We start from the raw sequence: 25,699 nt of genomic DNA on the forward strand, positions 1-25,699 counted from the left end.
TTCCTGGGTATCTGGCTGGTGAATCTTGCCCACATGCTCAGGGTTCAGCTGATCGCCATATTCGGGGTCGGAAAGGAATTTTCCTCCAGGGCAGATTGGAAGAGGCCCTGGAGGTTTTTCGCCTTCCTCTGTAGCATGGGGCACGGGTCACTTGCTGGAGGATTCTCTGCTCCTTGAAGTCTTTAAACCACAATTTGAGAACTTCAATAGCTCAGACATGGGTGAGAGATTTTTCGCAGGAGTGGGTGGGTGAGATTCTGTGGCCTGTCTTGTGCAGAAGGTCAGACTAGATGATCATAATGGTCCCTTCTGACTTTAGTATCTATAAATCTATGAATCACCAACCACTGCAAGGGGAGAATTTCCAGTCTCTTTCCCTTCCCATCCTCGCTGCTGGAAAAGAACAGAAAGCTTCAAAGTAACTTCCTTTCACCTCTTCCCATTTTTGCAACTGCTCCCGCAGATCATATTGGTGTTGCTGTTCACAGCTTTCCTAGCTGGCAGCTGATGGCAAGATCTGACTAGTTTCACTGCTACCAATACCCATTCTGAATATTAGTTGTGACACTGACCAGAGTAACATATATCTTACTCTGTGGCCATCTGAAACCATGAGAGCCCCACTGACAACTGCTATTGGTGGAGAATGACTGCTCTCTTCCTTCCCCCCAAAAAACTAGTATTCTAGTATTGCAACACAGTGAAACAAGACTCCAGCCAGTTTCATTGCTGCTGTTCAAAACACCATTGGACAGCTGTGAAATTGATGAGATCATGGCAATTCCTGTTTACTGCTAATTTAGTTTAGGAAGTTGCATATTCAACATTGTGGGGGGGAGCGGTTGGGAAATTTCAAGTCCTAGTTTTGCATCTGATCCACATTGGGGCATTAGTTCTCAAAGGGGAAAAATGTCACATAATGAATCACGGACATCACTTCCTGCAGCATCTAAATTTTCTTGGGAGATTTCTCAAGCTTATGAAATCAGAGCCCAATATGTTGGTTCAGGTCATACAGCTGGCCATGCTTGGGATCTGATGTTTGGGATAGGATTGGAGGTTTAATATTTGGAAGTTTTCCCTAAGTCATCATCAGACTATTCACTCATGCAATTTAAGGTTGTGGCACACCTCCCTTGTCAGGGTGAGGGACTTGTTTTGATCATCTGACCAGGCCCTCTAAGCTTGATGGTACCAGAGCATTTCTAGGGACGTTTGAGGAAGAATGTTGTCCATGTGACATAACATTCAATTGTCTGGTAAGAGTTTATAATGATTTTTTGTCCTCAAATATCCATAGAATATCCCCAAGGCACCTTCTTCCCAAAGTCTGTCTTTCCAGATCACTCTGGTTTATGAATGAACTATGCAAACTGAGGCAGGAGGAAAGAAAGCTTGAGCAACAGTAGCAGAAGCTGCAATTTGAATCTGACTGACCAACTGCAAAGATTTTTGAAGTACAATGGTGTGAGTATAAAGAAGTCAAAATAGACTTTTTGCCTACATGATAATATCTGCAAAGTTTCAATCAGTGGATCTGTTTTGAGTGGTAAATAATTTGGTTTATCTACACTGCATTTACTCAGTGGCTGATTCAAGTGTCTTCAATAGTAAGGAAATTCTGTGTTATTTTCCAAATAAAATCAGGCAGATTCAGACTGAACTGTCTGCATTCACAAGGACAGCACAATCTGTCAGAAGGAAAAATACTGCCTCTGACCTGTTTCCCCCAAATTATTCTTAAAGTAAGGGATTTTAGCAATACTTCTAAACAATTAATAACCATCAAGAATACTACCACTCGATTCTGCAGTGGCACAGATGCCACTATTTGTACCAGCCCTCATATAAGGAAAAAACAAACCAGTTGATTGTCATTGGTATTAGGTACACCACCAGAGGAAGATACTTAATAAGTACATAGTTTACAATTTTATTAGACTCTAAGTTTCTTGTGGCAGGGATCATTTCTGTGTTCGTGCAGCACCTAACAAGAGGGTCTGGATTCTGATATAGGTGTGTTGCAATAAAATAATATAATAATCATAATTTTGACATTGTTTGCTTTTTAAAAATATTTTGGGAATAAAGTTTTGAGATGGGCTTTGAGTGCCACTGCTCTGCTGATTCATGCATAGGAACTTTACTTTATTTGTAGTTATTACAAAAAGTTACTATACATAAATCACAAGATGCTGTGACTTTCATCTTGCGTGGTGGCACTTTTCTTATAAGCATGACAAAGAGTTTGAAGCCACTGCCATCATGAGAACTTCAGAATCACAGATCCCTTCTCCAAATACATGCTCATATAAACTTCAATTTAGATTAAAATACTACAAAACAACAATTTAAGCAATTTGATTTTCAAATTTCATGTTTGGGGCTCACACAGTTCTCCTGCTGACTGGCCTGCTGACCTTCCCTAAAATCTTGGAGAAAGCCATGGATAAATTATATTTGCATGGTTTACTCCACATAAAGAATTCCTACTTTTCTTGTATTGTTTTGATTTTATGTGGCTCTTTCCTCATGAGGGGTCAACTTTTTAATTTTATTATAGGTCTGTCAAGTGATTAAAAGAAAATATTGTGCTTGTTCACACTGTTAAACAACAATACCATTTATTTTAAATATGTTTGGATGTTTACTACATTTTAAAATATATTAATTTCAGTTACAACAAAATACAAAGTGTACAGTGCTCACTTCATATTTATTTTTGATTACAAATATTTGCACTGTAAAAAACAAAAAACCATTATTTTTCAGTTCACCTCATACAAGTACTATAGTACAATCTCTTTATCATGAAAGTTGAACTTACAAATGTAGAATTAGGTACAAAAAAACCTGCATTCAAAAATAAAACAATGTAAAATTTTAGAGCCTACAAGTCCACTCAGTCCTACTTCTTGGTCAGCCAATCACTCAGACAAACAAGGTTGGTTATAATTTGCAGGAGATAATGCTGCCCACGTCTTGTTTACAATGTCACCTGAAAGTGAGAACAGGCATTCACATGGCACTGTTGTAGCTGGTGTTGCACATATTTATGTGCCAGATGCACTAAAGATTCATATATCCCTTCATGCTTCAACCACCATTCCAGAGGACATGCTTCCATGCTGATAATGGGTTCTGCCTGATAATGATCCAAAGCAGCGTGGACCGACACATGTTCATTTTCATCATCTGAGTCAGATGCCACCAGCAGAAGGTTCATTTCTTTTTTGGTGGTTTGGATTCTGCAGTTTCCACATCAGAGCGTTGCTCTTTTAAGACTTCTAAAAGCATGCCCCACACCTTGTCCCTCTCAGATTCTTGACGGCACTTCAGATTCTTAAACCTTGGGTCAAGTGCTGTAGCTATTTTTAGAAATCTCACATCGGTACTTGCTTTGCGTTCTGTCAAATCTTCTGTGAAAGTGTTCTTAAAACGAACATGTGCTGGGTCATCATCTGAGACTACTATAACATGAAATATATGCAGAATGTGGGTAAAACAGAGCAGGAGACATACAATTCTCCCCCCAAGGAGTACAGTCACAAATTTAATTGACACATTTTTTTAACGAGCATTATCAGCATGGAAGCATGTCCTCTGGAGTGGTGGCCGAAGCACAGAAGGGGCATATGAATGTTTAGTTGCAATGCCAGCTACAAAAGTGCCATGTGAACGCCTGTTCTCACTTTCAGGTGACACTGTAAATAAGAAGCAGGCAGCAGTATCTCCCGTCAATGTAAACAAGCTTGTTTGTCTTAACAATTGGCAGAATAAGACATAGGACTGAATGGACTTGTAGGCTCTAAAGTTTTACACTATTTGGTTTTTGAGTGCAGTTATGTAACCAAAAATAAAAATAAAAATCTGCATTTGTAAGTTACACTTTCATGATAAAGAGACTGTACTTCAGTACTTGTATGAGGTGAATTGAAAAATACTATTTATTTTGTTTATCATTTTTTCAGTGCATATATCTGTAATCAAAAATAATCAAAAAGAGCACTGTGCACTTTGTAGTCTGTGTTGTAATTGAAATCAATATTGAAAATGTAGAAAAACATCCAAACATATTTAATAAATTTCAATTGGTATTCTGTTGTTATAAGTGCAATTATAGAGACATTCTGTTGTTATAAGTGCAATTATAGAGACATACATATTTTAGACATTCTTCTAAAATTGTAGAATGCTTATAAAGGACTAAAGACTTGTAACAGAAAATTCTAATTTCAAAGCAAGTGACCATTATGTATAATGGTCGGAGGTCAAAATACTAAGTGCATTCCACACACACCACCACCAAAGGAAAAGCCCACGTGGGTAGAGACACTGTCAGCTTGCTTATTGAGTAAGATACTATAAATATGGATTCAAGAAAAGATCCTCTCTCTCTGAAGTGTCTGGACTCTTACAGAGACATGTATCAGATGCAAAGTGGAGATTCCCCAGAGACAGTCTGGGTACCATGAAAAGACTTTTGAGAAACAGGCAGTTATTGGAGTTACAAACTGTGATTCATCTGTACATGTATTTTACCTGCCATAGTCTTTTAATAACACTTTTTTTTTCTTAATAAGCCTATAGTTAGTTTACTATATAATTGGCTGTCAGTGTTATCTTTGGTGAAAGATCTGAACTACTAATTGATCTGGTAAATGACTAATCTTTTGGGACTCGGAAAAATCGGAAGTGTTTAAGTGATCTTTTTATCATAAAGTTCAGTTTGCCTGGGTGGCAAGATAGACTGGAGAGTCTAAGGCAGGGGTGGGCAAACTTTTTGGCCCGAGGGCCACATCTGGGTGGGGAAATTGCATGCAGGGCCATGAATGTAGGGTTGGGGCAGGGGGTTGGGGTGCAGGAGGGAGTGCGGTGTGAGGGAGGGGGTGCAGTGTGCAGGAAGGGGCTCAGGACAGGGGGTTGGGATGCAGGAGGGGTGCGGTGTGTACGAGGGGGCTCACGGCAGGGGGCTGGGGTGCAGGAGGGGGTGCAGAGTGTGGCAGAGGGCTCAGGGCAAGGGGTTGGGGTGCAGGAGTGGTGCAGCAGGGGGCTCAGGGCAGAGGGTTGAGGCACAGGAGTGGTGCGGGGTGTACAAGGGGGCTCAGGGCAGGGGGTTGGGGTGCGGCATGGGGCTGGGGTGTGGGATGCAGGCTCCGGCCCGGCACTGCTTACCTGGAGTGGCTCCAGGGTGGCAGCAGCGTGCAGCGGGGCTAAGGAGGGCTCCCTGCCTGCCCTGGCCCCATGCCGCGCTACTCCCGGAAATGGCTGGCACCACATCCCTGGAGCCCCTGGGGGTGGGGTGGGGCAGAGGGCTCCGTGCACTGCCCTCCCCTGTGGGTACCTCCCCTGAAGCTCCCATTGGCCACGGTTCCCCATTCCTGGCCAATGGGAGCTGCGGGGGGCGGTGCCTGGAGGTGAGGGCAGTGCACAGAGCCCTCTGTCCCCCCAACCCCAGGGGCCACAGGGATGTGGTGCTGGCTACTTCCAGCAGCGGTGCAGGGCCCACGGCATCACAGGGGTGGCAATCCCTCAGGCCAGATCCAAAACCGTAGTTTGTCCACCCCTGGTCTAAGAGGACTGTCTCTGACTCCATGAGAAGACTAGTATAGTGATCCAGAAGTTCACATTTGTTACTGGCTTCGTGAAAGCTAATTATAGAACATACCAGCAGTGTGGGATATCTGCCCTTGTTTTCGGACAGTCTGCCCCAAGGTAGGCACTCAGTCATGAGCCACTCCAGACAGCATGAGATACTTCAAAAAAAATACCATCATAGTGCCATAACTTGTCTTGAACTGACAACTGAACACTAGTGTCAAAATACCAATCCATAGGAAAGTTTTGCATTTTATTTCTTAATGTACACTTTATATTCTAATTATATGGAAATACTGTGTTAATGCAACTTGGAAGTAGAGACGTTAACCACAGAAGAATCGGGATGTTCACATTTATGTTTCCTGGATCAACTGTAACTAAGTCATTTTGAGCATAAACAGCACTTTGCATTTAATAATTCCTTTCATCATAAAGCAGAATCTCAAAGCATTTTACAAACAGTTACTTAACCCTCATAACACCCTGTGAAGTATTATCTCATATTACATGGTGAAACCAAGACAGTCACAAAAAGCCAGATTTTCAAAAGAGGTCAGCATCCACAATTGGGATCAGATTTTCAAGGGCTTAGCTCCTATATAGGCACCAAAATAAGGGTCAGATTTTCAAGATTTTATACAGCAGCTCCCATTGTGATACTCGTGGCTAGATTTTCAGAAGAGCTCAGAATTTAACGTGCTGAACTTTTTGGAAAACCTGGCCCTTAGTGACTCAGCCAAAACCCTACTACACATCAATAGCAAAGCCAGGAGCAGAACCAGTACTTAAATTCCTCACTTCTGACCACAAGGCAATTCTTGTTCCCTATATTAAATGTATATAATAAAACTGCTAATGCCTACAAACGTACATGTGACAGGGCTGAGTAATAACTGGTGTGGAAGTCAATGGGAAGCCCCATACCGGCAGAAGGGTCTGCTCCCACATACCCAGTTGGAGGATCTCTCCCTTAATTTCATTTTCCTTTAATCTACATCTCAAACTTAATCTGGCATTAACAGGATGGGTTTGTTTGATTTTTGCAATTCCTGGTCCTTAAAAGAAAAAACATCCCAGAACATTCATATAAGACTATGTAGCATTTAGTTGAGTATATAATCATTTAAATAAAATCAGTTGTGTTTGTTTCACTATAGTTCTATCAGGAAGCTGTGCACTGCTCAAAAGTTACAGAAAAATGACAGTACCCCATTTTAAGAAAGAAATAACTTTACTATTTAAAACAAATTCCTTAAATATGCCAGAAGCACTGGTTTTCATTTAGGATTTAATATGTCTTAAACCTGATGTCTAAAACAAAAACAATTAGCGTTTTAAGAATACAAATATAAAATTTAAAAAATTGCCTTAACTGGTATAAAATGCTCCCTAATTTTGAATCTCTTCAAAAAATATCACAGTGGGAGTTTTATGAAAAAAGATCAGAGAAAAACCCTTGCACCCTGTGGGAACTGGCTGGCTCAGATGATTGGTAACCTCCAGGTTACCAATTTCAGTAAGGACTAAAGGTGGTTGACAAATAATGGCTATTTGAAAGCCTATGAGAAGTATGAAGTCTCAGAAGCTCACTTTGACTGGGGGGAGGGAGAGGGGTGCATTGCAAACAGAGCAGGGAGTCAGGGGCAGTGGGGCAAGGTCCAGATGTCAGGGATAGGATGGGGAGTGGTTCCTACCTGCTCCCCAGACCAATCTCAAGCAGTGAGGTGGCCATTCCAGCACTTCTGAGTCCTGCTCTCACTACCCCCGTCCCATGCACACAGCTTACAATGAACAACAAGCATTGAGTCAGAAATATAGATCAGCCTCCACAATATTTCCATTGCAGGGGTGCTTGTCCCCAAAATCTCACGGTTCTACTGCCCCTGATGAGGAGTCAATTTGGTAGTATCATTATTCCTGTTGCCAGTAGACAAGTGACCACAAACCTAAAGACCCCACTTCCAAATGGTACCCTTGGCAGTCCCAACAGAGTCCAATAACTGGATGGATATAGAAAACAAATGATCTTCCAATTCCTAGCAGTGGTCTTTTCAGATCATGAATGAGCCACACTGGTGAGTCTGCATGGAGAAGCTTGCATTGCTGTATCTGTTCTCTGGATAAACAGAACCCCACAATCTCCAGAGTTGTCAAGTCAGCACTACATTCACACAGACACAAATTCAGCTATAAAAGTTAATCTTCCCCCCACTAGTAAGTTCATGAAGACATGGACATGGTTTATAACGGAAGAACACTCAACCACAACTAGTATTAAACTTTAAGTACTACAATCTCAAATGCCTGAGAAGGAGCCAAGGGTGACCCATGATCCTGAAGTTCAGAGGACACACCTGATTTTCATGGCCTGTCCCACATCTTTGAAACCTTTCAGGATAGCTAAGGAAACCCCATAGCTATTTTGAATTTCTCAGCACTGTATCTGTAACAAATTACACAAGAAATTATATTCTTTTCCACTCACTGATTACTGAAACAGCAAATAAATGTGGAGTCAGAAGATTCCATAGAAGATGTGGAGAGGAGAAGTCTAAAGTAAGTTAGCATAGTGACTGCAACAGGAACCTCATGAGGACGAGAAAAAACCACCAGGATAAAGGGTAAAGTGTAAGGGCTTATCTACACACGGAGTTATTGAAGAACAGGAATAACTCCACTTGTGGACACTCTTATTCCAAAATAAGGGTGCCTTGTTTCCGTTGATCTTATCCAGTTAAGCTACAGAGGAACACTGTGGAATAAGAGCGCCCACACATGGAGTTATTCCTAAACCCTAAGAAAAGAATAGCACTGAGGATGTAAATGGGAGATAAAGAATGACAAAGGCCAACAAACCACATAAGAGAACAACTGAACTAGGGAAAAATGAGAACAGACAGAGATAGAGACACAGACTGTGAAATCCACCTGAAAAATAAGGCTATGTCTACACTACGAAATTAGGTCGATATTAATAGAAGTCGATTTTTAGAAATCGATTTTATACAGTTGATTGCGTATGTCCATGCTAAGCGCATTAAGTCGGAGTGCGTCCTTACTACCATGGCTAGCATCGACTTACGGAGCGGTGCACTGTGGGTAGCTATACCACAGTTCCCGCAGTCTCCGCTGCCCACTGGAATTCTGGGTTAAGCTCCCAATGCCTTATGTGGCAAAAACATTGTCTCGGGTGGTTTTGGGGACATGTTGTCAGTCACCCCTCCCTCCATGAAAGCAATGACAGACAATCGTTTCACACCTTTTTTCTGTGCAGACGCCATACTGCTGTCAGCAGACGGTAAAGAAGGACTGCTAACCGTCGTCATCCAACGCTTCCGCTGCAACTCTGCTCTGCTGCTATTGTCTCAATAGCAAATTTCTCTATGTTGTGTGTCATGAGCTCCCAAGTACATGTGTTCTTCTTCGGGAAATGTGCATGGTGCTAACCGTCGTCCTCCACTGCATCGGCTGCAACTCTGCTCTCCTAAATCCACCTCGCAGGTCCTCTCGTTGTTCTCTATAAATATCTATTCTCGTGGCGTCCGTCAGCCACCACTTCTGCTGCAACTCTGCTCTCCTGCAGATGCCATACCATGGCAAGCATGGAGACCACTCAGATCACTGCAGCAGTTATGAGCATTGTAAACACCTTACGCATTATCCTGCAGTATGTGCAGAACCTGCAAAAGCAGGCGAGGAGATGACGGCAGCGCGGTGACGAGAGCGAGGAGGACATGGACACAGATTCTCTCAAAGTACGGGCCCCGGCAATTTGGGCATCCAGGTGGCAATGGGGCAGGCTCATGCCGTGGAATGCTGATTCTGGGCCCAGGAAACAAGCACAGACTAATGGGACCATATAGTTTTGCAGCTCTGGGATGATTCCCAGGGGCTGCAAAACTTTCGCATGCGTAAGGGCACTTTCATGGAACTTTGATTTGCTTTCCCCTGCCCTGAAGCACAAGAATACCGAGCTGAGAGCAGCCCTCGCAGTTCACAAGCGAGTGGCGATAGTACTCTGGAAGCTTGCAATGCCAGACAGCAACTGGTCAGTCAGGAATCAATTTGGAGTGGGCAAATCTACTGTGGGGGCTGCTGTGATGCAAGCAGCCAACGCAATCATTGAGCTGCTGCTATCAAGGGTAGTGACTCTGGGAAACGTGTGGGTCATAGTGGATGGCTTCACTGCAATGGGATTCCTGAACTGTGGTGGGGCGATAGAATGCATATCCCTATCTTGGGACGAGACCACCTTGGTAGCCAGTAAGTAACGCTGCAAGCCCTGGTGGATCACAAGGGACGTTTCACTGACATCAACGTGGGATGGCCAGGAAAAGTACATGACGCTCGCGTCTTCAGGAACTCTGGTCTGTTTCAACAGCTGCAGGAAGGGACTTTATTCCCAGACCAGAAAATAACTGTTGGGGATGTTGAAATGCCTATAGTTATCCTTGGGGACCCAGCCTAATCCTTAATACCATGGCTCATGAAGCCATACACAGGCACCCTGGACAGTAGTAAGGAGCTGTTCAACTATAGGCTGAGCAAGTACAGAATGGTGGTAGAATGTGCATTTGGATGTTTAAAAGTTTGCTGGTGCAGTTTACTGACTCGGTTAGACCTCAGCGAAACCAATATTCCCATTGTTATTGCTGCTTGCTGTGTTCTCCACAATATTTGAGAGAGCAAGGGGGAGACATTTATGGCGGGGTGAGAGGTTGAGGCAAATCGCCTGGCTGCTGATTACACGCAGCCAGACACCAGAGTGATTAGAAGAGCACAGCAGGGTGCCCTGTGCATCAGAGAAGCTTTGAAAACCAGTTTCATGACTGGCCAGGCTATGGTGTGACAGTTGTGTGTGTTTCTCCTTGATGAAAACCTGCCCCCTTGGTTGACTCTACTTCCCTGTAAGCCAACCGCCCTCCCCCCTTCAATCACCGCTTGCAGAGGCACTAAAGTCATTGTTGTTTCAAAATCACGCATTCTTTATTAATTCATCACACAAATAGGGGGATAACTGCCAAGGTAGCCTGGGAGGGATGGGGGAGGAGGGAAGCACTGGGTAGGGTGGTGGATGAGGGGAGGAGGAAAGGACAAGGCCACACTGCACTTCAAAACTTATTGAATGCCAGCCTTCTGTTGCTTGGGCAGTCCTCTGGGGTGAAGTGGTTGGGTGCCCGGAGCCCCCCCACCGCGTTCTTGGGCATCTGGGTGAGGAGGCTATGGAACTTGGGGAGGAGGGTGGCCGGTTACACAGGGATTGCAGCGGCGGTCTGTGCTCCTGCTGCGTTTCCTGCAGCTCCACCAGATGCCGGACCATGTCAGTTTGACCCCCCAGTAGCCTCAGCATTGCATCCTGCCTCCTCTTATCACGCTGCCACCATCTCTTCTCTTGGTCCCGCAACCTCTCATCTTGCTCATCCCTCCTGTCCTGGCATTCATTTTCTGCTTTCCTGGACTCTGCCATTGTTTGCCTCCATGCATTCTGCTGAGCTCTTTCAGTGTGGGAGGACTGCATGAGCTCAGAGAACATTTCATCGTGAGTGCGTTTTTTTCGCCTTCTTATCTGCGCTAGTCTCTGGAACAGAGATGATAGAGGGAGCTTTGAAACATTTGCAGCTGCGGGAGGAAAAAAAGGGACAATAGTATTTAAAAAGACTTTTTACAGAACAATGGGTAGACTCTTTCACGGTGAACCAAGCTGTTAACATTATATAACACAAAGAAAAGGAGTACTTGTGGCACCTTACAGACTAACAAATTTATTTGAGCATAAGCTTTCAAGTCCGATGAAGTGAACTGTAGCTCATGAAAGCTTATGCTCTAATAAATTGGTTAGTCTCTAAGGTGCCACAAGTACTCCTTTTCTTTTTGCGAATACAGACTAATATGCTGCTACTCTGAAACATTACACAGCACATGTGCTTTCAGTACAAGGTCGCATTTTGCCTCTTATTTTGAGGGCCTGGTGTGAGAGATCACATACACAGGGCTGGGCAACAGAATTCGGCTTGTAGGCAGCCATGGTAAGCCACAGTCTTTTGGCTTCTTCAACCTTCATAACGTGTGGGAATGGTTTCAAACAGCAGCGGCCTCCTTTCCCATACTAAGCACCCACTGGGTTGGCCATTTAAAAAGAGGGGCTGTGGTTTTCAGGTTAACATGCAGCACAAAGCACAACTAACCCCTGCCCCCCATCCAAATCTCTGGGATGGTCGCTTCACCCCTCCTCCCACCACATGGCTGGTATCAGGGTAGATCCCTGCCAGCCAAATGTGAACAGCTCAGCATGAACGGGTCCCCCCCTCCACCGCGTGGTTAAAAGCGGGGATGATTTCTTTTCAGCCACAGGCAAACAGCTCAGCAGGAACAGCCACCTCTGAATGTCCCCTTAATAATGTTCCTGGGGGATTTCCACTCCATCCCCAGACACGTTAACAGACCTTTCCAGTAGCTGTACTGGCCGCGAATGCATCCCAAATCTTCAGGGCAAATTAATCATTAAACACGCTTGCTTTTAAACCATGTATCATATTTACAAAAGTACACTCACCAGAGGTGCCTTCTCCAGCTTCATGGTCCGGAGGAGCCTGCATTGGGAGGGTATTGGCTCCAGGATGATAAACAGTTCCTGGCTGTCAGGGAGAATGGTTTCTCTGCTTGCCTGTTGTGCGCTATCCTCCTCCTCCTCGTCCCCAAAATCCTCATCCCTGTTGCGTGAGACTCCCCCCTTGCAGGTGTCCACGGACAGGGGTGGGGTATGGACACCCCTAGAATTGCATGCAGCTCATCAGAGAAGCGGCACGTCTGGGGCTCTGACCCGGAGCGGCTGTTCGCCTCTTTGGTTTTTTGATAGGCTTGCCTGAGCTCCTTAATTTTCACACAGCACTGCTGTGCATCCCTGTTATAGTCTCTGTCCATCATGCCCTTGGAGATTTTTTCAAATATATTGCCATTTCGTCTTTTGGAACGGAGTTCTGATGGCACGGATTCCTCTCCCCATACAGAGATCAGATCCAGTACCTCCCGTTCGGTCCATGCTGGAGCTCTTTTGCGATTCTGGGACTGCATGGTCACCTCTGCTGATGAGCTCGCCACACTGGCCAAACAGGAAATGAAATTCAAAAGTTCCTGGTGCTTTTCCTGTGTACCTGGCTAGTGCATCTGAGTTGAAAGTGCTGTCCAGAGTGGTCACAGTGGAGCACTCTGGGATAGCTCCCAGAGGCCAATACCGTCGAATTGCGTCCACACCACCCCAAATTCGACCCAGCAATGTTGATTTCAGTGCTAATCCCCTCGTCGGGAAGAAGTACAGAAATCTATTTTAAGAGCCCTTTAAGTCGACAAAAATGGCTTCGTCGTGTGGACGGGTGCAGGGTTAAATCGATCTAACGCTGCTAAATTCAACCTAAACTCATAGTGTAGACCAGGGCTAAGTGTGTTCTAATGGTATGTCTACACTGCAATTAGACACCTGCCACTGGCCTGTGCCGGCTGACTTGGGCTCACAGGTCTTGGGCTGCAGGGCTGTCTAACTGCAGTGTCGACTTCCAGGCTTGGGCTCCAGCTCATGCTCTAGGAGCCCAAGCTGCAAGGTGGGAGGGTCCCAGAACTCGGGTGAGCCCAGAAATCTACACTGCAATTAAACAGTCCGACAGCCTGAGTCCCATGAGCCCGAGTCAGCTGGCACAGGCCAGCCAAGAGTTTTTAATTGCAGTGTAGCCATACCCTTAGTCCTTGCTCTGGGAGCATGAAGAGTTTGAATTGTGACCTGACCTGTCTTTTACTTAAATATAAAAATATTTTCCTTCTGCATTTGTCTCTGAAGCAGTAAAATAACACCAGTATTTTTGTGAAGGATTTGGTAACTTTCTGGGCACTCTGTAAAGCCCATTCCTCCCCTACCCCCCTTCATTAAGGCTGTTGAGGGAAGCTGTGGGTTGAGGTGGATATATTTATGTGCTGTCCTTTTTCCAAGTTTACGTTATATTTTTTAATTTATAGAATAGGCACACAGAACACTGGACGGACGCCTACAGACGTATTTAAATATTCTGAATTTTTAAAAAAAGAGAGATACATTGATATCAGCTAAGAGACCCATTGACTACATAGACCCAAATGACTACATTTTGCAAGTTAGCATATAAGCAAAAAACAATAAAAAAACCCAGGAACGCAGATGACAAAATATACATTCTTTGTACAGGCTTTCACATCGTTTAAAATTCAATCGTTGTACAGTGTTTTTACCTAATGAGAGCAGTGATCTTTCTAAATCCACCCTCCTTCCTAACAGCCCATCCTGCCAGTTTCATCAGAATGCTCCAATACAAACACAGGCTAGGCAAAAAAGGCAGAAGAAACAAACAAAGAAAGTGAAAGGGCTGCTGCTCTGGCCTGTAATACAGAAAGGGAATAATTTTTCAAAGAAGCAGGAAGGAAGAAGAAAAAAAGACCCAAACACATTTAGGAACTGAATGTCTTTTTGCATTGGTAAAGGGATATATAGCCCGTCTCCTCTAGGAGAAGCATTTTTTCAGGAACCTGTTCAGTGGCCCATGCGAAGCTTTCATGTTCTTACGGACAAAGGCCCACATTAGAAATAAAAACTATCAAAATTGACATCTTTGTAGGTACTCTAAAGAGAGGTCAAGGACCAAACTAGCATGGAGACTGAGGCTATGTCTACACTGCGCTTTCATCAGTAAAACTTTTGTCGGTCAAGGCTGTGAAAAAAACATCCCCAACCAACAAAAGTTTTACCCACAAAAAGCAGCTGTGTGGACAGTGCTTTGTCAGTGGGAGACGCTCTCATTGGGGGTGGTTTTCTTTTGTTGGCAGGAGAGAGCTCAGAAAGAGCAGCTACACTGCGTACCTTACAACAGCACTGCTATAGCAGCACAGCTGTGCCATTGGAAGGTGCACAGTATAACCTGAATTATCTTCTCACATTTAGAAGTTCTCCCTGTAATTCAGGACTTGGTGGGGCACAACGAGGTATATCACTCCCCTTTTACGTCTACACTGTATTCTTCTTTCAGCAGCATGTAGAGTAGGCATTTGTTAGCCATCCTAGCATGGGTTTAAGTAGCAGTGTAGAACAGCTTAGGCAAGTGGAGTACAGACACTCCTGAAGGCTGTGGGTATGTACCCAAGTACATATCCTACACAGCTCTTTGCGTGCCCAAGCCATGCCTTCTTGTCTACACTGCTGTTTTTAACTGTGTAGTATCCTGCTACCTCCCAGCTGCTGGAGCTTTTCCACATCACAGGAAAAGACTTCAGCAGTGAGCAAAGGCTCTGGCAGCTCCCGGCTGCTAGATCCCTTCCACGCGGCAGGTAAAGACTGGCAGTGGGGGAGGTTCTGACTGCTCTGCTGCAGGGAAAGGCTCCAGCAGTGAGGATCAGCCTTTCCCACCAGCCCCCTTCCATCAGAGCCTTTCCTCATGGCAATGAAAGTATCTGGCAGCCGTGAGTTGCTGAAACCTTTCCCTGCTGCCTCCCCACTGCCAGAGCTTTTCACTGACACGTGTAGCTATACATACCATACACGCTGCTGAAACTGGTGTGCAATGTAGACGTAGCCTGAGGCTTATTTTTTACCTGCCCTTCAAAATAGTTTTATTTCAGTGTTTACCACTGAAAATTGACATTAAATGTTGATAAGAGAATTGGTATTGAAAGCTTTGGCTAGATTAATCTAATGTAATATCAAGACTCCTTTTTTGTTGCATAGCTCATTTTGAGTTTCTAGCAAGCCCATCACACATCGGGATCTGTGGATAATTGAGGGCTATGTGGTGAGAAAGCAGTTCAGTCTCCTTGCTACTTCAATCTTTGACCTTCTTGCTCATGCCCTAGAAGCAGGCCTTCAAAAATAATGGACACACACCAGCAGGGCACTGTGGGGATTCTTACATTGCCTCTACCTATGTTGAACTTGCAAAATGAATAAGTGTTAGACTTTAGTTTTAAGCACTGTCAATAAGTTTGGCCAATATGATCTATTTTTTTAATGTGCTTACGAAGTTTATTTAATCATTTGTGTGTGTTTTTCTCTTAATGGTAAGTGTTTAAAATATTTAGTAAAGAAAAAGGCTTTAGTTTCAGGCTTCTAAAATATAATTACACTATAGACAACACTTAAAACAAAAATAATAACTCACAGATACCTAATTTGTTTATACCTTTCACAATAATTTAACTTGGTTGAATATATATTTTTATATTTATGCTTATTTTAACATATGTATTATTTATCTAGCATTTGTACAATCTATAATACAAAACTGTATTTGCAAACCGATGAGTCTAGACTGTGACCTACAGCTACATTGAGTTGCTACAATATGGTGTCAGTCTTTATATGAGAAAAAAATGTATAGATTAAAAATCTTTATAGATTATTTGTTGTTTTCAAACCTACTGCATATGCCAACAGCGAAGTGCTAAACCTCCATTTTGGTGGGTTCCAATGTTCATTGTCACTGTATGTAATCTGAATAATTGAACAGTTGCTATATAAACATGGAATGCATTAAATATGAGACTCTTGGAGGGAGAAGGGATGTAGACAGAGCAAGCTGTATTTTAAACCATTTAACAAGGGTGCGGTGAACCCTAAACTCTTCAGTACAGGAAAACCCACTTTCAGAATCTAGGGAAAATCCATCCTATTACAGCAGGGGGAAGAGGAGAGGAAAAGGGGGATTTCAAGTTTAAGTGGCAAATATTAGCATAGCAATAACAGATTCCATGTTGATGTTATGCTTACTCTAACACTGTATTTTGCCTTTATATACAACAGTAATGTGGAGCTACACACATACCTAAGATAGACAGATAATATAATTAATAATAATAATAATCCAAAACAGAGATTGACCACTTGGAAAACTTTATGATTTGTATTTCTTTAAGTTGACAAAGTTAACCTGAGTTATACAATATATGAGCAAACCTTACCCTATAAAATCTTTTGTAAATAATTTTTCTACTTCTAATTTTTTTCTCCCAGCTTTTTTTAAAAAAGGGGCTGAATTCTCTTGGACAAGTTTCTGCACAGAAGGAGCACTGTACTTCTGAAAATAGTGATTTACAAGGAAAAGGCGACCCTGAACAACAGGAGAGGAATAATAAGATGCTATAATCAAAAATAAATGATGAAACAAAGCTGCAAGTATAGCGAAGAGGTTTGGTGCGATCATAAACACGGGAGCTTCCCCATGATGGTTTAGGATGAGGTCACCAGAAGCTCTCAATATCCCAGCATTTGTAACCTCGCAATTCAGGGGCTACACCTACAAGACACAGTATTGTTCTTGACACCGCATCCCTCATTAGTCCATGCCGTTAACAAATGGGGCCACGCCTTCCACTGGGCCGCTTTTAATGTTGCCGTTTCGCAGTTTAATGCATGGGGAGAATGTTACTCCTTTGTACAGATTGCGAAACACGTTCGCTATACTGGGCTTCCCTAGGAATCGCCAAAGGAAAACATGAACTCTTGAACCCTAGCTGCAGATTTAACACAGACCTTTGAAGAAAGGGGAAGCCAGCAACTTTCCCTGCACAGGTTTGCCTCCCCCACTGACTGTTCAGAACCTGGTACAGACTCCAGCCCTGGGACCGCAGATTAGAGGAAAGGCGCCTCCTGCCAGCCTGCATCCACCCCCCGGGGCCCACTGCTGCTGAGGGAGAGAAAGAAAAGCTGCCCTGGCCATTGCGAACGTGCGTGTGCCGGGCCGCTGGGACGCCAGCCCGGATTCCAGCTCTCCCCGGCCCGCGCCGCGCCCGGACGCCGCTGTCCGCCCCCGCCAGCAGCGCGCCGTGGCCCAGTTACTGCCCCGCGGCCTTGCTCCTTACCGCCGGGCCCCAGCTGCGCCCCAGAGTCCGGCTCCGCGCCCCGCGGCTCCCTCCCGCAGCCCCGGCTCCCTGGAGGGCCCAGCCCCAGGGGACGCCCCTCAGGCCCTCCCCACCCGCCAGAAGTTCTTCTCCGCCCCGCTTGGCTCACACCGCGCGGAGAAGGGGGCCCCCAGAGAGGGCGCCGGTGACCCCCATGCGGGGAAGGCCCCGTCTGAGTCCCCGGCTTTTCCTGGCGCAGCCCCCCGGCGGACTCTCCTTACCTGGGCTTGAGGCTGCCCGCGCCTCGCTCGTAGGCCCAGGCGGTGGCTGGCTGCGCGGCGGCGGCGGTGGCTGGAGCCAGCGGGTCGGCGAAGCTGGGAGTCGGCGGGTAGTTCCTGTCCATCATCGGGGCAGCGAGCGGGGCGCGGGGGCTGCGCTCGGGCCCTGCGTGCGGGGCGGCGGCAACGGGGACCGAGCAGGGCGGGTGGGAACGGCCCCCCTTCCCTCATGCGGGCCGGGCAGCGCCGCGTCTCCCCCTCCGTCCCCCCCGCCGCTCCGGGCCAGGCCGCCGAGTGCCTCTTCCCCGCCCCGCTCAGCTCCGGGCGGCGGCCGGCGGGCGGCTCAGGGGAGCTGCACGCGGAGGAGGCGGTGGCAGGGGCTGCAAGCCACCCAGGCGGAGACCCATGTCGGGCTGCTCCTTCCCAGGATGCACCTCCCCCTCCGCAGCTCACTGGGGCTGATGGGCTTCGGCTCCCGCGGGCAGGGGGCAAGGGAGGCCGGGGGGTGGAGATTGCCTAGCGGGGGGGATGGCTCGGGGCAAGGGGTGTCTGTAATCTAGCCTCGGAGAAAGGGGGTGGCTTTAATCCCGGTTGAAAGGGGGCTGCGGCCTATCTATTGGGGTGAGTCGAAAATATGGTGGGGAGATGTAATCCGGATGGGGGGGGGCGGGAAGGGGTTTGTAAACAGCCCCAGAGAGGATCTCTAATCCGGACCCTGAATGCAAGGGAGACCGGGGGGTGGAGATTGCCTAGCGGGGGGGGGGATGGCTCGGGGCAAGGGGTGTCTGTAATCTAGCCTCGGAGAAAGGGGGTGGCTTTAATCCCGGTTGAAAGGGGGCCGCGGCCTATCTATTGGGGTGAGTCGAAAATACGGTGGGGAGATGTAATCCGGATGGGGGCGGCGGGGGGGTGTTTGTAAACAGCCCCAGAGAGGATCTTTAATCCGGACCCTGAATGCGAGGGCGAGTATTTAATCCGGAGTCCCTTTGGGAGGGAGAGGAGTGCTTAATCCCGGGGATTCCCGAGTCTCAGGGAGACTCGTGTGCGGGGGTGGGTGTCCCAGTCGGGGGAAGACTGAGCTTCATTAAGGGCTGAAATGTAATTTTCCTTCTCGGTCCGGAGCTGTGGCAGGTAAAGTGCCTGCGTCTTGTCACGCCCACCCCGTGCCCTCTGGCAAGCTTGCTGTGGACACCCGTGTTACACAGGAGGAGGCATGTTCTCCTTTGCTGTTCGCACTGGGGGGGGCGGCGGCTGCGGGGAGAGAGGCGCCTGCGCCTTCTCCAGTCCCAGCGGATCGTTTGCCTACAGCTTGTCAAATCGGGGAGTGAGGTAGTTGTTATTCTGCCCCATATGCGGGCAGTGATTGCTGTCCTGGAGGAGGAGGGATGATTCCCCCAACTCCCTACTTGCATTCCTTCGTGAAGCCTCCATATGTGGTGGCCCCCCACCTTGACAAATTCTCCCTACGGGGAAATGTGGTGATTTGTAGTTTATCCTCTTCCAACCCGATGAGAGATGTCTCGCTCCGAAGTTTACATTCAAAAGCAGGTGCCAAGCAGCAAGGATTTGTTGCAATGAGAGGACTCCGAAATTCCTTTCCTCCACCCAGCTATCACCACCACCAAAGACTTCCCCTAATTTTCATCCCTAGGTAGGGAGATTACCTTTTTGGGATTAATTTAAAAGCAGTTATACACAGTTTTCTCCCATTGGTGAGCAAAAGCTTTATTGTGAGTGTATTGCTGCTGATATATTTACAATCTCACTTAGGCTTTGTGAAATTTCCCTCAGTCCCTACTATCCCAGTTTGAGAACAGCTCTGTTGCCGACTGTTCTGTTTCCTGGGAGTTGTTTGTGTTGTTCCTTCAACAGCAGGAATAATAAAAAGAACCAGTTCCTCACATACCAGTAGGTAGCATAGATATAAAATATTCAGAGAAGCAGGGGAGCCATTGAAACAAAATCAAACACCTTGACCTATTTTGTACTACATTGGCTTTAAAGGTGTAGACAACTTCTAAACCTTTTGCCATAATAATCAAAATACGTTAACTTAAGTACAGTGAGATAATAGTTATTCTTGATTTTCACATTTTCTCTTCTGTTCTTTTATCATAATATTTATTCCATTAAAATATCATCCCTTTCCTCTCATGATAAAATTAATATATTTTTGCCCCAGAGGCCCCTATCCTGTTCTCTCACCCACAAGTATTTTTTGTCACCACATCATGTTATTATCTCTTAATAAACATAAAATGCCATTACTTTGCATGGAGTTTTATGGAGATTAAATAAAAACATGGTTCCTGCTACAAAGATTGTAAAATCTAGGATACCTGAACTAGTGGAGAACCTCACTGGGAGTTCCGTGCGGCTGCAGAGATCCACCCGTGGATGTCATTGTAGGACTGGGGCCTACAAGCCTAGAACAGGAATATAGACAGAGAAAGGTGGCTAGTGAAAGGAGAGATGAGGGAATCAACTGTGTATATTAAGGCAAAAGAAGAGGGGTTCTCAGGAGAGATTTGAAGGTGCAATTTGAGGATGGATGGTGAACTGATAGAGTGGTGTTTCACATGTAGGGAATAGCATGTAAAAAGCAAGAGAAGGAGAGGACAAAAAACAAGGTGAGAAGAGTGCAGGCCGTGAAATGAGGAGTAGAGACTTGACAAGTTGGTGGTGCAGAGCCTTAAAAGTGAAGATGAGGAATTTAAACTTTAGAGGAAATGAATTTGAGGGAGTTGAATGGTCAAAACAGCAGCAATAGATTATTTAATCTTTTTATTGGGCGGGGGTTAAGAGAGAGTCAAGGCTTTGTTTATAATAGTCCAGACAGGATAGAACTATGGCTTGAACCAGTTTTGACAGTGGAGAGAAACATAAAGTGCAGATTTTATAAATGTATTAAAGGCAGAAGCAACAAGATTGGGCAAGTCTGTATATGAGCAGATAAAGGAAGGGAGGAGTGAAAGATTAACCAAGTCTGTGAGTGTGAGTGACCAATTCGAAAACAAAAACAGTAGAGTGGTGAGTATTAATGAAGAATGGGAAAAGGCTAGAGAGTTAGGATCATAGGCTAGGAGTTCAGTTTTTGCCATGTTTCGTTTAAGGAAGCAGCAAGTCACCCATGAAGAGACAGGAAGAAATGAGGCCCTGGATGTAAGGGTAGAGGTAGATGTGAGAGTTATCAATACAGAGGTCATAAGAAACCATGAGAGTGCATAACGTCAGGCAGGGGCAAGGGTAGAGAGGAAAAGAGAGGGGACCAAAGACAGTGAGTTTTTCTTGTCCTTCCATATGACAGCACCTGTACTACTGGAGCTGCCCTGAAAGAGAGTGTGTCAGATAGGGTTACCCCCTGGAGAAGATATGGGTTTCTATTTACATATGAATTAAATGTGATGACAAAAAGTAACTGTCAGTTTTATGCTAATGCCTAAATAAATATACAGTTGAGGCTATTGAAAGTAGCATTTCCAGCAGGAAAGGATTTACATATTGTCTTGATTTCCCTGCAGGATCTCAAGTAATCTCCATTACAATATTACAATTACAATACATTGTTTCCTTCAAAACTGTGTGGGGGCGAGGTGAATTGCAGACGCCTATACCACACACAATGCCTTGCCAACCTTCAGTGTTTGATGTTAAGAACCTATGCTAATGCAGGGCTCCCACACAAGTTTTATTGCCAGAAGTATAGATCAGCCCAACATACTAATAAATGACAGCACTACCAGTGAATTATGGAGGTCATCTCAAATAAATGACAATAGAAACTATAGTATCCTACCACACTGTAAAAAGAAAAGGAGGACTTGTGGCACCTTAGAGACTAACCAATTTATTTGAGCATGAGCTTTTGTGAGCTACAGCTCACTTCATCGGAAAGCTCATGCTCAAATAAATTGGTTAGTCTCTAAGGTGCCACAAGTACTCCTTTTCTTTTTGCAAATACAGACTAACACGGCTGTTACTCTGAAACCTACCACACTGTATATTTTGTTTATACTATATTGATTAGAAAACAGGTATTAAAGAGAAAATGTACATATTAGTATTATGGTGTGTGACTCTCCGTGTAAAGTCATGCTAAATAAGAGGTAAATAAGACCATGTGACTTTACAGTGAGGAAAAACAGTCCAACATACATACTGTGTATTAATTAAATATATGGCTGCTACAAACACATTTCCCAAATATTGCTGAGATAGGTCAGGTATCTTTTATAAGGGAAGGTGAGTGACATCTGCTGATTTGTTTCATTTCTTTGAAGTCATTGCAGCTGAGACTGATGAATGAACAGGGTGTAACTTGCATCGCTGAGGTCCACAAGTGCGGAATAAAGTCAGTTTATCTAATGGTTTGCATTTTATGCACACAGTATAAATCCACTTGCTCTAATGGCAAGCCCTAAGACCTTTGTAGCTTTTTGGCACACTGGCTTGGGTTACTTGCCTCTGTTCTATACCTGGGAAATCCATACTGAATTGTGCTTATCTCAGTGTTTTACATTTTTGTGCTTGATTATTGTTTGATATGAAGGATATCATTTTTTCAGTCTTTTAACACAAATGTGCTCAGAAAGGATCCCACTTAAAAAGAATCAGCTCTTTATAGTGCCTGATCTTGATATTTTATCTCTCAGGGCTTTACTGAAAGGTCTTTCAGTGATCTCTCTAATGATTCTTTGATTGTCCTAATCTCTGTTTTATGTTCAGTACTTAAGTTTATTTAAATGTATATAGTGAAATATATATATAAAGACAAGTATGTGTTTGGATTTTAAACTAATGTATATAAATTTAAAACCCTCAACACTAGTGTGAAAGTATTTAGATTATTTTGGTTCTTGTTGTGTAAACAAGTAAAATTTTGGTTTCAAATACAGCAATTATCTTCCTTTCAAGAGCTGAGCTTCAGTTGGCTTTATATAACAGGGACCTGATTTTCAGAGATGTCGAACACTTGCAGCTCAAACTGAAGACAGTAGGAGCTGCAGATGCTATTGTCTCTGAAATCAGACTCCAAGTATTTAATGTTACAAAAGATCCTTTTCTGAGATATGTGCCAATGCAATTTTTGAATCTGTGGAGATAAATTAGAAAATCTTTCTTTTATACATCAGAAAACTAGATGGAATTAAGAGATTTAACAGCTGAAATTTAAATACTGTAATACAATACTTGTGGTTTAGCAGGCTTAACTCACGAAGCTTGGCCTGCTGAGATCCTTTTTAGTAGCTTATTGGTTGCCACTTTGTTTCTGTAGAATTTAAGATCTTATTTAAAAAAAAAAATACTGTTCAGAATGTCTTTTCCAGGGGGAAAACCCTGTATGGGGAAAGGAAACAGGGACTGCTGACTCTGATTTTCCTAAGAATTGTCCTATTGGGGGAAAAGACAGAATTTACTCTCCCACGGAATTGGTTGGGTTCAGTTCTCTAAACCTGCAGATTGTGGGAGCACTATTGGAGGCAACTACATCATTATGGAGGCCTTTTGTCCCTCTGCACTCTATTGGGGCTGCCCAGGAATGCTGCCCCTAGACACTGATGGTTGTGGGTCACTGTGTAGGGGTCCACACTACCTGACGTCTTATTATTGGCTCAGCATTGTCTTTCTCAGGGATGCCCCATCAGGTTTGAAGAGATTGTGCCACAGATACTTGCATGTATGGAATATATGAAGAAAGCTCTCTCCCCTTCCATGGCCCCATAAGGAAGATACCCTGGAAATGGGTCCCCCTGCTTTTGAAAGTGGAGGTACCTATCCCGCCCAAAGTTTCTAGCCCTTACAAATATGAACCTGTGCAGTGCTGCCTTTCTGAGTCTGCAGAGAGGGAGCTTGAAACTATAGCTCTGAATGACGGTAGAGAAACAAATAAAACCAAACACTTGGAAAATGTTTTGGATATACTGAAAACAACAATATTCTGATTCTTATAGAACTATACTTCATACCTTGAATACAGTGAATGTCCAGAATTCTTTCCCAGGTAAGAACACCAATTATTCATCCTTTTATTGCTGAACTGTATTACTACTTACCATTTTCACAAAATTATCAGGTTATTGTATTTATTCAATAGGGTTAAAAATCATAGAAGTTACATATGGAAAGGACAGACTGGGTCTGTGGAGCACCATCCATGGTCCTCCTCTTCAGTAAATTTATCGCATGAGTATTGACAAGAGTGGACTGTGGGATTAGGAGGGGAGAGATGGATGCATGTGCTGGTTAGGGCAAGCTGATCCAGAGTCTTCAGCTGCAGTTGGTCAAGGAAGTAGGTGGAAGGCACATACTAACTGCAATATTTATCACTATATCTGAGCATGAAGCCACAGCTTAACTTTCAACAACAGAGAAAATATTATATTCTGATTATATTCTGGAATTAGTAATACGTAACTTTGCAGCTGCTAGGGGATCAGAAGAGCTTTACAAACAAATGCAAGAATTTTAATGGTTAGCTCCACTGGAATAACCTTTTCCACTTGTGAACAAAAACTCCAGAACTGTAGACTCTTGGCCTTATGCTGAATGGATCAAAAATATCGAGACTCATAGACTTTAAGGTCAGAAGGGACCATCATAATTATCTAGTCTGACCCACTGCACATTGCAAGCTACAGAACCTCTCCCCCCCCAGTCCATAATAGACCCATAACCTCTGGCTGAGTCACTGAAGTCCTCAAAACATGACTTAAAGTTACAGAAAAGCCACCATTTACACTCAAAAGAAAAGGAGTACTTGTGGCACCTTAGAGACTAACCAATTTATTAGAGCATAAGCTTTCGTGAGCTACAGATCTGAGGAAGTGAGCTGTAGCTCACGAAAGCTTATGCTCTAATAAATTGGTTAGTCTCTAAGGTGCCACAAGTACTCCTTTTCTTTTTGCGAATACAGACTAACACGGCTGTTACTCTGAAACCATTTACACTAGTTTTAATTTCCAAGTGACCCATGCTTCAGAGGAAGGTGAAACCCACACAGAGTTTCTGCCAATCTGAGCCTGGGGAAATTCCTTCCCAAGCCTAAATGTGGTGATCAGTTAGACCTTGATCATATGGGCAAGACCCACCAGACACCTGGAAAATAATTCTTTGTAGTAACTCCAAGCCCTCCGCATCTGGTGTCCCGTCATCAGCTGTTGGAGATTGGCTACATGCCATTGTAGGCAGTCTCATCATACCATCCCCTCCATAAACTTATCAAACTCAGTTTTGAAGCCAATTAGGTTTTGTGCCCCCACTGCTCCCCTTGGAATAATTCAGAGACTTTCAAGGTGACAAAAATATTCAAATTATTTACAGACCTATGTTCAGTTGAACCTCCAAAAAGCTGAGGCCTAAACTGAGCTAGGACTGATTGTCTTATAATGTTCTGATCCAAGTATAGTGAAAGAAACTTTTTGCAGCTTTACTAATGCCCACTGATTGGCAGATATCCACTTCTATGAGGGCTGCTATTTGTGCAGGCTTCCTTTAAGTGTGTAAATGCCAGAGTATGATATCCTCGCAGAGTAGAGGCTTAGATTGAGATTAATGAAGGGACGTAGGTATTGTAATGCTGAGCATCGCAGCACCTAATTTTTGGGCGCCTAGAAAAATCACAGGAACAAAACTGCAATCCAAAACGTCTAGGCTCCAGGCACAATGAATAGGGAGAAAGAAGTGCCTAAGAAGGTGATCCTCAAAAGCCTGCACTCTAGGTGTGGTGCCACCTAAAATAGCCAATGGGAGATGCAGATGAGGGGGTATGAGCTAAGCCCTGCTCCTCTCTTGGATTTAAGCGCCTTATCTGGGCTGCACGGAGGCGTCTACCTTTGCTTAGCGATCCATGAATAAGAACCTGACACCTGGAGTCTTTCTTCCAAGGAGCAGATTTTTGTCTTTCTGAGTATTTTGTAAAACATGTGCACTTACACATATTTAGCTGATTAAACAAATTAGTTAGGGCCTTGCGA

The 25,699-nt window shown here is 44.4% G+C and overlaps 2 protein-coding genes across 4 annotated transcripts in view; one reads left to right on the plus strand and one right to left on the minus strand.

The window, feature by feature from the left end:
- The window catches only part of QSER1 (glutamine and serine rich 1), an 85,333-nt gene extending 67,180 nt beyond the window's left edge, over positions 1-18,153 (minus strand). Inside the window, exon 1 of one of the 3 annotated variants that reach the window (XM_084631096.1) lies at positions 17,730-18,153. In XM_084631096.1, coding sequence (XP_084487222.1) covers positions 17,730-17,854 — 125 coding nt within the window. In that variant the 5' untranslated portion in view covers positions 17,855-18,153. Of the gene's footprint in view, positions 1-17,469; positions 17,523-17,729 lie in introns of those variants that run through there. The other 2 variants (XM_084631097.1, XM_084631098.1) reach the window with 2 other exon arrangements.
- A 122-nt stretch (positions 18,154-18,275) lies between these two features.
- Positions 18,276-25,699, plus strand: part of CCDC73 (coiled-coil domain containing 73) — a 242,138-nt gene continuing 234,714 nt past the window's right edge. Inside the window, exons 1-3 of the mRNA XM_084629795.1 lie at positions 18,276-18,347; positions 19,216-19,377; positions 23,678-23,727. The gene's annotated coding sequence lies outside the window, so the exon portion shown is untranslated. The remainder of the gene's footprint in view (positions 18,348-19,215; positions 19,378-23,677; positions 23,728-25,699) is intronic.

Source organism: Lepidochelys olivacea, assembly GCF_965140295.1.
Source record: "Lepidochelys olivacea isolate rLepOli2 genome assembly, chromosome: 6".
NCBI lineage: Eukaryota > Metazoa > Chordata > Testudines > Cheloniidae > Lepidochelys > Lepidochelys olivacea.